This window comes from Cyphomyrmex costatus, unplaced genomic scaffold, assembly GCF_001594065.2.
Source record: "Cyphomyrmex costatus isolate MS0001 unplaced genomic scaffold, Ccosl1.0 scaffold332, whole genome shotgun sequence".
Taxonomy (NCBI): Eukaryota; Metazoa; Arthropoda; class Insecta; order Hymenoptera; family Formicidae; genus Cyphomyrmex; species Cyphomyrmex costatus.
The window spans coordinates 708,658-723,388 of record NW_017277473.1 but is presented as its reverse complement, the minus strand read 5'-3'; the positions used below and the strand labels follow the sequence as shown (position 1 = coordinate 723,388).

Sequence of the window (14,731 nt, the reverse complement as noted above, 5' to 3'; positions counted from 1 at the left end):
ACATGTATACATATAAATATATATATATGTGTGTATATATACTATTATTGAACCAATATCAAGAACGCATATAAAATATATATAGGGAAAGAAATAGAGAGGGGAGAAGGAGGAGTAAGAGAGACGGTACATGTATATTATTATAAATATATTATTATATATATATATATACATAATATAGATTGTAATAATTTCTAGGAAAAACAATATGGCATTATGTAAAATAAAAAAGTATATTGTGTAACAGTATTTGCAACTCTTACCTTATATCTGCGGTTTTTTTTACAGTGCATTTGGTAATAATTAGAAACAAGATGTTAAAAAACATAAGTGTAAGTTTATGGAACTTAGACTTAAATTATTTTTGGAAATGATATTGAGAATAAGGAGAAAAATGTTTAAATAGAGACAATTTGGCTTTATTTTTTTCTTATTCTCACGCAATCCCGAGTTTTATGACTGGAATGTATATGTATATAAGATAACGCGTTCGATTTTATGGGACTTCCCATACTGTAGAGCTATCGCTGCGTTTGCTATGCCTGACGTCGGCGTTAGTATCTAGAACGTCACTCAATTTACTGAATCGTCTGGCCCAGTTTCCTCTTCCAATGCTTCCGGCGTCTCTCAAAACCGAAAGTAAATCATCTTCGTCTTCTTTTCCCCTTATTTCCTTTTCATACTTTTCTTCCTGAGCGATCAATCGTTCGCGATGCAGCTGAGTTGTCAGAGAATGCGGTACAGCCGGTATTATGTAGCTCATAATGCCGGTAAGTGCGAAAACCTATAAAAAAAATTTGCTTTCCATCGAAACAGCTAATTTATTGCTTCATTAGTAAAAACAAGCGAGTGTGCCAACTTACAACGTGCTCGAAGACAACGACGAAAGCTAAACGCGCGGCGAAAACGTGCCAATACTGCGGACTGAGCCCGTAAGGGTCAGCAGGGTCATCTGGACCATTTCTGTAGCCTCTGTACTGACAAGTCTCAGGATGCTCATCTTCCACATCGCTCTTCATATCATCGCGATAATCGGAAGTATTGAATTCTGACAGCGAGCTATCAATGTATCCTATCAAATTTTCAGTTGGCGAATAAACGAATGTATACACGCTTCGTGGAATAAAATCGGATGTGTACGCGATGACAAAGGCCTGAAACATGTATATTTTATAATTAAAGTCTAGAACAATTTGTGCAATTCGAATTTGCATATGCGTGCGTACATTTGATACCACTGCCACGTAAGTGACACCTCTAAGAATACCAAACCAAGCGCCAATATCTTCTACTCGCTCGGCCAATGGTCTTCGAGCCTCCTTGATCATTTTATATGCGTCCAATCTTATCTCAGCGATATTATTCAATAAAGCGAATAAAGGTGCTAACGGAAACGCTGCCACGAATAATGTTACAAATCCATACTGCAGAACTGTATAAACATCGTAAAAAGAAAGAATATAATATCCGCAAAAAAATATCCTCCTAAAATTAGTAGTGTGAGACTCACTCATTTCTAGATATTCCTCGAATAAAGCTAATCTCCCTGGGTCTTGAAGTTGATAATCTTTCTCCCAACAAGTGTATCTTCTATCGTGATTTTTTGTCGCCGCGACTTGCGTTCTCTTACGCCACCAATTCCATAACTTTGGTGACAATATTTCGACAAAGTTATTAAAGCATTGCTTACCGACCATTATAATCGCAAGTTGAATACAGACTTCCGAAAGGCAGCCAGCGGGATCGCACACGTCTGTTTTAATGCGATAAAATTCCGAGGCTCTCGCATCCGCATCGCCAGGATGAACGAAAAATCTCCCCTAAAATAAATAAATATGAGACTCGAACGAATTCGATATGTCGTTTAATGTTGTACGCTAATATACCTTAAAAAAAGCGATATAAATCAAGGAAGAGTAAAAGTTGACAAATTCAAATAAAAATATTTTAAATGTATAACTGGCTTCGTATTCCGTCTGCGTTCTCGGATTTTCCAAATTAACCATCCAACGAGCTAATCGATGATATATTCGTGTAAGTATCATTATTATCACCAAGTTAATGAGAGCGGCGGTCATGGAAGTGAATATCTTTGCGTGTCTTTGTAGAAAACTACCACCTCCACCGTAAAAGACGGCAACTAACGAAATGCGGTACACGATCGTTCCTAAAACCGCACCGAGGACTACGCATATCTGCGCAAAAGTAAAAATGATAATAATCTGTGATGAGATATTTTGTGTATCAAAGAAAGGTGAAGAAATGCATGAAATAATTACCATAAAAAATACCATCGAGCCAGTAGCCAAACATCGAATGGCTTTAGACCATACGGGCAAATACGGTTCTTTTTCCTTCGTCACAGGGTTTATTCGGAATGTTTTAACAGACGTCTCGAATTCAGGTCTGGGCTCTTCATCATATTCCGCATTTTGGAGATCCCATTCCCAAACAAGCACAGCTTGTCGTCGTTTCCATAGTTCAAGAAACGTGGTAGCTGTTATATCACATCGAAAAAATTAAATTGTATATAATAATATATAAGAAAAAATACGATCGCGTGGAAGAAAATCTTTTTCAAATCTTACCCCAGAAAGACATAAAACAGGCGAAGAAGACAGTCGCTGGATTATCAAATAAGTAAGTTAATTTCGAGAATATACAAGAATCGCCGAGTCTTTGATAGGTACACGCTTTATCACAAAGAGGGCACAGAGTGATATTTCCTGAAATATTGTGTTACATATAGAATTAGAAACATTATAAACATTACAGAATAATTTGTTAACAAAGACTTTTATAAAAGTATGTTCTATATAAAGAGGACATTTACCAGCTATGTTAGGATCGCATATTTCCTTGCTAGGAATGTTGTCTTCACCATCCATGCTTCCAAGACCGTAAATAAAGCACAAAAATCCCACCACTGCTGGTGGATACAAACATTTTGTATAAAATCCTAACCATGCGAAGTAAAGAGCGACTTTTTCGCCAAAATATCGTCTTATTAACCATAACGGCTGTTTTTTAAACCTAAAAATGTATACAAAAAATTTCATTCAAATAGCATGCAATATGACGAAATAGCTGAAATTGTTTTCTATTACCATTGCGCAGGTCTCGCCCATATTAAGTACAACAAGTATCTATCGAGAATCTCTCCGTTGCGCATGGGTTTGTTATAAGGACCCTCGTGCAAAGGAAAACAATCAAGATACGTTCCGTCCGCTAAAAGCCTGCGGATACCAGATTTCTCATGATTCTCATCATATCTCGCTCGTAATAATATTTGCATTACTATTAACGATCTCTGGGCGGGCGTATAAGCATTATCTCTCTCCTTTACAATAAACCTGCCAAACAATTCGATTAAATTCAATAATGAAGTTCCATGATAACTCTCTAATTTCGCTTTACTTAAATACCTTTCTTCGCGATCGCTAGAATCTATGTAGTCATAAAAATGTGGTTCCTCGGGATATTTTGATGTATCCCAAGTATGTATCTTATGTGTCCATTCGGCCCAACGAGCCCATCGTGCCCAGAATTTCGATATTTCCTTGGTATCGTCTGTATCCTATTTCAAAAATTCAGATATCATTTATGTGATACAGAATGCGACGTTTAGAACCTAACATCTTTCAACGTCTCTATGCATGCCTAGTTAAAAAAGAACATACCCAAGTTTTCATAGGGATCGTTTTGAACCTCTTTGTAGGTAATTTTAGACCTATTACTTCGGCATATTGCACCTTGATTTTCCAAGGTATATGTAATTTTAAGAAGTACGTTTTCCCATCAAATGAACTCTCCTTTGGCTCGAGTTCTAATTGTAGGCCTTCTTTCAAAAGATTTTGTTGAAAAACTCGTCTTTGTTCTCGTCGACGAGCTTCTAATTCAGTCATGACTCCTTCATTCTCTTCCTGATAGACTAATACCATATCGATTCTTCGATGGCCATCGCTAAAATTAAATCGAATCGGTTAATATTAGTTGCGGAATGTTAAGACATTCTTTCAAAAGATGACCTGAATTGCAGATAATAATGTTTTTCTCATATATACATATTTTATACAAACATGCTTTAGTTTCTAAAAATAAAGCACCTCCGAACTAAACGACCCTTCGCATTTTCTTTTCCTGAGTTCTTTGCTTGCGCATGTGATAATAAAAAAATAATAAGAATCGCTAACGTTCTAGGTAATTGTATTAAGCTTGTAATAATAGAAACGGGTGCTATATCCATCTATATATATGTATATTCACCTCGGCACTTGATTATCTAAGCCTAAACGAGGGGAAACTAAAATAACCTTGTGACATATTACCGTGATAGACAACTACTCACCGAAAATAAAGTACTTCAGGATCGTATCCCGTTTCTTTCGGTGGCAATGAATCCCCAGCGGTTTCAGCATAATCCAGCGAAACTGGCGTATCCGGTAGCGAGGGGTTGATTTCCGGAGTAGCGGGTGCCGTGAGTTTAGGACCTTGGCCAGTTTAAACAAAATTATAAACATTAGAATTAGAATACATTTATTTTATAACTCTTTTCGACTTTTGACTTAATTAACTCTTCATCTTTTTCTAGTTCGAAAAATTAAAAAAAAGATGAAGAGTTATAGTTAAATTGAGATTAATGGTGACCTATATATTGATAGGAACGGACATTATCGATTTAAGCCTGTTTTCACAATACGTGGTTGTAAAGATTATCAATTAAATATAATAAACCAAGAGTGTCATCAATGAAGTTCATTCATGAATTTCTTGGTAATCTTTAGTCTTTTAGGTAATCACATATTGTGAAAACGGGGCTTAAAATTTTCCGGTCATTTCGAAAATATCATACACTTGGTAAATTATAGCGTATTAATAATGTACCAACATACGTTGTACATTTTTTCTTTCAAGTCATCGCTCAGTTGTTCCACCTTGAAAGTATTCTTATAATAATATCTGTAATTTCGCGATATAATTTTGCAAATGTAGGACGCTATTACACGAAAAAGAGTAAAAAGTTAACTGGGGAGTTAGAGCTCACATTTGTAGGATGATAATACTAGAGTCGAGTCAAACGTTGCATTATTAATATCCGATATTCGTGACACGCTGACATTCGTACGCATATTGATCGAGGTTTACTGACATAGCTTTATTACTGTTATGGACAACCGCGTGTTTCTTGCAATTCGTTTTATTCTTTACATACTTCGCATAGATCGCATACCCGACTTATATCTAATTAACAAATTCTATGGATTTAATATGTTAAAGCGTTATGTAAAGCCGTAATCACGTTACAGGTTGCCGGTTGTCGATTTTATTTTAGCCAATCATGATATGTAACGAGTGCGAGTTAGCTGCAATGTGATTGGCGAAAATAGAACTAGCAATCGTAATCGGCAACCTGTAGTGTGATTACGGCTTAAGGGCGATTAAGTTAAAATTAGTTTCCCTATATCGTTAACATATAATAATAGTAAACAGAATCTGCGCGTTTAAAGCTTAGGGTAACTCGAGAACGTTGACAATCGTTCGTTATTGAACGTATCATGTCAGCCTTGCATCAATCTTGAAATAAGATCCCGCTGCTGCTTAGCGCTTCGATTAATACTAAATTAATTTATTCAGACGGAGGGTAAAGAAATTGTGCCAAAAATTTGTGTCCTTACTTAAATTCAAATATAGTTTGATAACATTTTTTCATTATTGTACTGTTTAGTAGTCACTTGATTAAACAACGAAGAGACAATTAGCAATTTCTTGAGAATAATGAATAGTCCTCCTCTGTATACAATAGTGAATTTTCAACAATTGCAGACTATGGATTTCACTTAACAATTAGCGAACCATTGATTTTTATGTATTGACATCGTTTTTTAAAATTATCTACGATATTGCTGAAGAGATGGTTTGAATGAAAGTGAAATGTTTAAATTAGCATATATATAAAACTCATGTAATATTATCCGAAATATATTATTATTGCGCTCTAATTACCGTGCTGTATGTATGCTCTTATTGCCCGGGGATATTAAAATCTATATTTTTAATATTTATTTGACTAAATTAATTCTTACCGAAGGCATCCTGCGCGATTAAATTCGTTCCAGATGGATACACGCTGGCTCTCGACAATTTTCTCTTGATACTCGCCGGCGTTTCATTAGCCAGCGAGCCGTTTTTGTCGGACTCATAAATTATATCCTTATTCGCGTAGACCGAGGAAGTTAATCCCGGAGATCTTGGCGCATTGATCCTTGGCGTCTTGGACGATCTGGCTGAGGACGCGCGAGAGGTGTTTCCGGAACCGCTCGATTTCTCGTCGTTGAATGGATGCTCGACCGGGCTGTTATCGTCTGGATGAAGAAAAGTGCTCCAACTGCTACGCCTTTTAGTGTGGTTTTGCTGAAATTATTCAGACGCTTATAGCGTTTCTAGTGACCCATTACCTCAGTCAGTTCATATATATATGTCCATTTATATCCTCGCTAGTAACGAAAAAAAAAGACGTCATAAAACTTCATTGTCGAAGCTTCAATCTGTGTATCTAATGGAATCAGGGACGATACAAGTGAGAGATAGAAATGAATTAGTGAAGAATAAAATGGTCAAAGGATCGATACCTTAATCGCTTTTAAACATCAAAAATCAATTATAGTTTGCTAGTGTATTACGTAGCAGAAAAGGAATAGATATTACGACAATTATAGTAATTAGACTCGGCGAATGTATACATAGAGACAGAATTGAGAAAGTTACTTTTTTAGGTGCATTCTGATATTCACTATAAATCTATAGTTTATGTTGCATGCACTACAGACTTTTAGTACTGACAGTGAATATCGAAATGCAGCCTTTGTAAAAGTAACTAATTACAGTTACAATTCTTTATTCAAAAAGTTATTAGTTACAGTTACAAATTATTAATTTTAAAAAGTAACACTTGAGACAATTGAAAAGTACAAGCAATAGAGAGAAACAGCGAATAAACATTATAGATTTCTATCTATTAGAAACCGTGCATCTAATATATACAAAATCTCTAATTCCCTATTCCATCTGTTTCTATATTGCCAGTGCTTTCAATTATGACTCAGGCATTTACAATTATAATTATTTAGAAAGTCATGATCATTATTTTTCAGTGACTTTTCAGTTAAGTTTTTGTAATTTTTGTACTATTATTTTAATTACAAAAATCTTACATTTCTAAAATTGTATGATAATTATATCTTCGTTTAAAAAAATTTTTCAAAAAAAAATCATTTTTTTATGCGAAGACTATGATCATTTTTTAAATAGAATTATACGATTTCTTTTACATAACATGATTACTATAATTATTCTGTATATAAGAATATTAAAGTGGAATTATAAAAAATCAATAGTTTACTATATATTTAGTCTATCATATTTTGACATGAAACATAAAATATCTCGTAATGATTATTATTTTTCTTATATCAAACAGTTTTGAAAAAAAGAAACATAGGTAAATATATTTCGCGTGTGTGTATGTAGACATATAAATTATATATATATTTAATGTTTATATTTATTTAAATATAATGATATGTATGTTCTTACAAAAAAATTTTTTACTATCACAAGGATAAAAATATATTCCAAGCATACAAAATAGTTACAGACTGTTCACTGAGCACTTCATTTTGATCAGCCAATGTTGACGAATAAAAGTTTAAAATATGAAATGTAACTCTATGAAAGTAATTAAATTAGTTACCGGAAAATTAATTCTAACTGCAACTTTATTACAAAAGTAACGAGTTACTTTTCTGCATATATGAATTTAAGATAATGAATACTTTTTACTTTACAGTCGTTTCATGAGATGATAGATGTAGAGATATCGAACCACATTTAGACGTGTCATGTTATGAGACACGTGTATTCTCTATTTAGATGGATTACTTAGATATTCACAATGCGAGCTCATAAATATATAAATGGTTCGTGTTATCATTTGTTAAATTTTCTCTATACACATATATGTGCTCGTTCTACTCTCCAGGGACGTAATACTTTACGTATTTATAGTATGTACTATTTATATTACTAAACGATAACTCACTATGAGAAATATTCTCACATGCGCGGGATGCAAAACCGATTTTTGGAACGGTGCTAAGTATACCTGGCTGTCATCGTCTACTTGCAGCTTGTTATCATCCATGTTGATCTCTTGGAATATCTTTTAAGATACGTCCACGAAGACCGAAAGACTTTCGATGGACAATATTCGAAACGTCGATTGATCCGATAACATCTTTTCTCTGGTCGAAAACAACAATTTTTCACGATGATTGTTCGAATAATTATTTATCGATCTGCGCACGATGAGTAGAAAAGAATTCATTTCCCAAAAGAATTATCTCAGGAATACGATATTTCCTTTAATGCTGTTTAGATATCCATCGAAGCGCTATTAAACACTTCCGACGAGCTTTCTTGGTCGCATTTGATAATTAATTGCAAAAAAAAAACGAGCATCGATCAGTGTTGATAGCTTAGGTGGCCTTACATCGAAGAACAATTGTTGAATTATGAATGGAGCACGAATCAACCTCGTTCAAAGAAACGGTGGTGACCAGCGTTTTGTATTCGAAATGCTCTTACGAGAGAAGATACTTCGAAGAAGCCTCGTCCATTTAATCGTCTCGAGAGTGTTTTTATGCAACGGAACATGATGTTGGATTATCGTTAATGCGTTTCAATTCCACGTTGCATCATATTTGTTACTTTTCGATTCGCATTTGCATTAATTGACCATGTATTGTTATCCGCTATTTGCCTTTATTCCTTCATCTTGATCTTTTAATAACTTTGAATTTTAACACTATTTGTCCAAATTAATCTGTTAAAATTTCATTTACGTTTTTTCTTTCAAATCGTTTCTCTGTCTGGTCGTGACGGACAATTAATTGATTTCGGTTAATAAAAACGAAGAGAAGTGGAGCGAGTTTGAACGATGAAAATTAGGCGTGCATTCTTAAATCCTTTTTTTTTCTTCTTAAACTATTGGAGAATAAATTTATACGAGAGCGAATCGTCCTCAATCGAATCGTTCTTTCGCGACGGTAGTATGAGGTATACTGACCACAGAGGACAACAGGAACAATACTTATATATCGCATACGTATCGCCCCGTCCCTTATCTACGTGATCACATATTCTGCGAGGGTGTACGTATGTATTACCTTCGCCTTCAAAGGCGAAGATTTCACCCGTTGCGGGGGTGAAAGCGGTCGAGCGGTGGAATGTCGAGGCTTTTGGAATTGCTATGGTTACCCAATGGACACAACACGTGCATGTGTAACGTATATCGTATTAAACGCATCATCGACTCCTTTTTGAGCTTGAACTTGAATCGTCGTATCGGCTTCGTATATACGGACATCACAGACGGAATAAAAATGCGCATGATCTACATGACACCCCCATTTGCTGTTTTATCACGACAAACATATTAATAACCGAAGGTTACTTCTTCACGTTGGAATATATTCTCTTTACTTGTTAGGAAAGTAATACCTACATCTCAATCGAACGAGTTCAGCATTGAACTAGTTCAATTTCTCGTCGAATTAGCGTTTATTTGAGCAAATATACGTTACTGTCTTGATTATATTAATCTCGTATCGGCGGATTAGATGTATATATCGAGATCGATTTACAAAGATCGCGATTTTATATCAGACTTTTAAAAAACAACCTTGTTTAAGTCTGTGTGAGGAAATAGAATTCGGTATCTCAGATTACTCGTATAGATTAAACTCAAGATTAACAAATTGACATTACATGAAGATTGTGTATATTTATGTAAAAAATTCAGATTATCAATTTATTTGCGTGTATTAACAGATATTTATTCTAATGTAATCAACATTTTTTCGCTCATCATTTTATACACAGCGGATGTTAAACTTGTAATTTTCGTAAATTTTATATTACCTAAACATGTATTTGATATCTTTACTTAAACATTTTCTTTTGTTCTAGTATTTCTTCTTTTTTCATTATTATTGGCTAGTGTATACGTGTATCTAGTTTTTATTTCCGCGTATTTAAATATATGTGTATTCGAAGAATTTTCCTGTCGGTAAGTAAAATGAAACATAGGTTAGGATTGAAAATAATCTATTACACCGAAATTATTGAAACGCAAAAGGTATAAATTCTCTTTTTTACGATTCTTCCTCAAAAACTTTACTCCGCGAGACACACTTTCAAGTGTAAACTTGAACGAAACTATTCAAATGTTTCAAATCAATCGCGAAAATGATCGAGTTGCGTCAATAATTTATGGAGATTATTTGTAAAACGTTACATCGATCAGTTACGATTTCGTAATTATAAATCGCGATTTTTAATTAAATTAGGTGTAGCGACAATTGCATGTAAATCTGAATTAGTGATAAAGTAAAAGATTTCATCTCATACTTGACTAAATACGTAGCATCATTCGCCATGTTTACTACGTGTGTAAGGTAACGCCAACGGTCATCTATACGTCTAGCACTGTGCGTTTGTATACAAAGAAGAAATTTACGTTCTCTCGTGTTGATCGCGATCTCTCGTTCTACAATAGTCAAATGTTTGTTTGAATTGAAATCAGAAAGGAGGCAGAGGATCCCTTGTTCAAGAACGAGAGCGACAAACGCATTGTAGTGGACAGCTGAACGCTCCGGATCGAGATACATAAGTACCGTGGCTGGGTGTGTCATAATGCATAGGCGTGCTATTCTAGTCTTGATATGCGTGTTTTTGCAAACAGGTATGAACATTTGTTGAATCCAATTTTGCAAGCACACCACAGAAACACAATCACTCGTTGATAACGTTATACACGAACTGGATAATTTCCTATTGTCATTTAACAATATACAGCTTGATATTATTTAGTCTGTACATGATAAATCATGATCACATTGTTTCAGTTGCGGCTCAGCGTAGTCCGACAATATCTTACATATCACAAGAACAAATTAAGGATATCGGGGAAACTGTAGAACTGGTGTGCTCTGTTCAATATGCACAGGAATATCCTGTTTTGTGGATAAAGGCTAATAGAGAAAGCTTACACGAGCAAGTCGCACTTTCTACTGGTACTGCATTGATAATCAGAGACAGCAGATTTGCCCTTAAACACGATACAGCATCTACTTCTTATATTTTACAAGTAAGATTTCATTTTAAAATGTTCCTAATTAAGTATTGTTTCAAGCATTAACAATGTATTAACATTTCAGATTAAAGATATACAAGAAACGGATGCTGGATTTTATCAGTGTAGAATACAAATATCTGTAAGTAATCTTATAAGTGCAGAAGTAGAATTATCGGTTCGTAGACAACCGATAATTAGTGACAACTCGACTCAATCTCTGGTGGTGAGTGAAGGACAACCTGTCGTACTGGAATGCTATGCCAATGGCTTTCCATCGCCAAGGATATCGTGGCGTAGAGAAAACAATGCTATCTTACCCACGGGAGGCTCAATCTATCGGTATGATAACTAAATTATTATTATTATTATTACAGTTATTTTAAATATTATTATCATTATTAAATACTTAGCAAACAATATTTTATTGTTATAATTCGAAAACATTGCAGTGGTAACACGTTAAAAATATCTGCCATACGAAAAGAGGATCGCGGAACATATTACTGCATCGCTGAGAATGGCGTTGGACGAGGTGCCAGGCGTAATATTAATGTTGAGGTTGAATTTGCACCAGTAATCACAGCTCCTAGGCCGCGGCTTGGACAAGCTTTGCAATACGATATGGATTTGGAATGTCACGTAGAAGCGTACCCTCCGCCAGCTATCATCTGGCTCAAAGACAACGTACAGTTGTCAAATAATCAACATTACAGTATATCACACTTTGCAACTGCGGATGAATATACTGATACAACGATTCGGGTTATTACTATAGAAAAGCGACAATATGGAGAATACGTATGTCGTGCAGCTAACAAATTGGGTACTGTTGAAACAAAAGTCGAGCTTTTTGGTAAGAAAGTATTAAAAAAAATAGCCTTTATATATTTTTATGTATTATATGTTAGCTGTAGACAACGTTTATAGTTGAACGATTAACTATCTATCTTGGATAAAAATTTTTTATCAATATATTGTGCATGCAAATAGTAAACTTTTAACGTTACTTTAACTAGAATTTTTAATCTTCAATTTGTATCAATGTGTATTTTTTATATTTTTAGTATAAATTTTTTTTCGATTTTTCATCTTTTTCCCTTAGCCAGTCGATTTTTATTTTCATAGCTAGCATGTATACTAGATGTGTTCCCTCTTTTGTTTGAACAGAAAGCATTATCCCTGTTTGCCCGCCAGCTTGTGGTCAAGCTCATCAAGGAACTGGTGTAGTTCCAGTTTCTTCTGGACCTTTGGTATTTTTAGTTTTATTGACTATCATAATAACAAGGTAAGTCATATTTTTATGTACATTTTCTTATAGCGTTATTATCCAGTTGTCGATCTCTCAAAAATAAAATAGTGACTGTTTTTTTTATAGTAAATGCTCGCGCATGATATTTAACTTTAATTTGTTACTTTTCATACTTGTTTAAGTGCCTGACTTATATTATTATAAATGCGTGTAATTAATTATTACTATTATACTTATATAGTTATATATATACATATATATAACTATATAACTCGATAATACAAAATATGCAATGATAGCCGCTTATAAAATAAGCGCAGCGAGAAAATTAATCGCGGAAAAGGATGATAATTAGGGATAGAATACTCAAAACCTTCTGAAAAGTTTTAAGTTTCAAGGACTCGAAACTTCGCTTTATTTTTGTCATCGAAACTTTGGAAATCTAAGATAGAGATACTAGTTTTGGGATACAACAGAATAGCACGTTGAAGGGATACAGCACAAAAGAGATAACGCAGTTAGTATGTATAGAAAGGGTATATCTAGTGATAAAGTTGTAGGTAAATAATTTGTTCTTCAATCAATTCAAAATTTGTTTTGATTTTTTTTTAATTAAAAAATGCAGAACTTTTTTTTTTATATAGAATGTTGAACTATGATATTAATAGAATGTCGTGCTAGCATCACAGATCCAAGTTAATGCACTTTTGATTCCTTGAAATTAATTGTCTTTTAATTAATATAAATTAAATAAATTTTAAACTCAGCCGATTATTAACTTTGACAAATAATTGCTGGATGGACTATGCTGTGTTCGGAAAGCACGCTATTTGTGTTATTATGTCATCGTATCTTTATCGTTCATTAGACATAAAACTAAGATAAAATAGATTGATGCAACAGCGTTGATGGTATACTCCCTGAATGCAGCCTATGTCTTCGAGCCGATTGTAAAAAGTCGAACACAAACATTTTTTTGTATACCATTGTTATTACCTTTTTTCCGACAGTATAAGAGATTATCAACCATATCGGAACGCCAACTCGTGATATTCTTCGCAATCTTATTTTTCACAGATTTAGATTTACTTCAACATTACATCGTTAAAATTTAATATATGTCTTTCAACATATTATTAAGATCCAATAAGATGCTATAAGCATAAAAAATTGGTAGATTGCTTATCAATTTAACTAAGTGATATTACTGCGGTAGTAAGTATGTATGCGTCAATGCTGAAAAACTATCAGCGTCGCGATTTATGCGGGGGGACTACATACGCAGTATATAAAATTCACACAATTATAATAAGCACTGTGATCCAGCTTTGACCATAAATGGCTTTCTTCTTCTAGTTTATTATTGTTTATCAATTATACAGTCCTAAAAAGTTTCTAGTATTTGTCATATCGTTTGTATTTAAGCATTCGGTTCGCGACACAAAGTAATCGGATATTAAAAGATTGGAATTATTCTGTTATTCCCTTCGTTATTCTTAAATAAAACAAAGTAATTAATTGAACAATCGAAATCTATTCCAAATAATTCCATAATATGTATCTAGTACTCAGCAACAGTGAGCGAATAGCAATTGTTATTAAAAGGGACAACAAAAGTATATATAGAATCTTTTACAAATTTCATATAAGGTCAGGAAGAAAAAGTGACCACAGTAATCAATTTTGATGACTTAGCAAAAAGGTGACAAAAAGACTTAAGTGACTGGATGACAGCGCTGGCAATGATAGTTTAGAAATTGTATGATTGTAAATTTTGAATTGATTTTTATATGCATATCTGTACATATACGAACGTGTTTGATATTTACAGAAATTTCTACGCCAAATATTAACTATCCAGGTCTTCAGTGGGCAGGGGCAAATCGATGTGGCTCCTTCAAATGGCTCTATACAACCATCAGTTTTATTGTTGCTGCGATAATGCTGTAAAACCAAAATCTAAACTGTAAGGAGCCTCAATTATGGTTATACTAACTTACTTTCTATATTTTGTATCATGTAATTATTTTTATAGTTATTTACAAGTAGAACAATTTATCATTATATTAATGAAAAACGTGCATATCGTGATACGTCGTTACATCGCAGAGTAATTGTTATAGAATTTATTGATAGAAATTTAATATCATTACTTACGTATTTGATTTTTTACGGTACTTTCATGTTTATAGAATAAATTTTTTATATGTATATGTGATATATAATGTATATATAATATATGTACATAAAATATATACATATATTTTATATATAATTTTTTTATTGAA

The 14,731-nt window shown here is 33.7% G+C and overlaps 2 protein-coding genes across 2 annotated transcripts; one reads left to right on the top strand and one right to left on the bottom strand.

Annotated features, from left to right (window-relative positions):
* Nucleotides 1-418: 418 nt before the first annotated feature.
* Nucleotides 419-8,346, bottom strand: LOC108776004 (anoctamin-4). The gene is made up of 14 exons (XM_018542494.1): nt 8,162-8,346; nt 6,084-6,411; nt 4,349-4,490; nt 3,681-3,963; nt 3,426-3,577; nt 3,108-3,353; nt 2,834-3,033; nt 2,589-2,726; nt 2,280-2,497; nt 1,887-2,195; nt 1,511-1,820; nt 1,227-1,432; nt 864-1,154; nt 419-784 (listed from the first exon to the last, which is right to left on the bottom strand). Exons 1-14 carry the CDS (start codon nt 8,198-8,200, stop codon nt 497-499), a joined length of 3,150 nt encoding a protein of 1,049 aa, XP_018397996.1. The 5' UTR covers nt 8,201-8,346; the 3' UTR covers nt 419-496.
* Nucleotides 8,347-10,566: 2,220 nt separating this feature from the next.
* Lac (septate junction protein lachesin) lies at nt 10,567-14,353 on the top strand. The gene is made up of 6 exons (XM_018542488.1): nt 10,567-10,801; nt 10,965-11,206; nt 11,277-11,533; nt 11,644-12,047; nt 12,362-12,479; nt 14,275-14,353. The coding sequence occupies exons 1-6, from the start codon at nt 10,753-10,755 to the stop codon at nt 14,294-14,296; spliced, it is 1,092 nt and encodes a 363-aa protein (XP_018397990.1). The 5' UTR covers nt 10,567-10,752; the 3' UTR covers nt 14,297-14,353.
* The last annotated feature ends 378 nt before the right edge of the window (nt 14,354-14,731 follow it).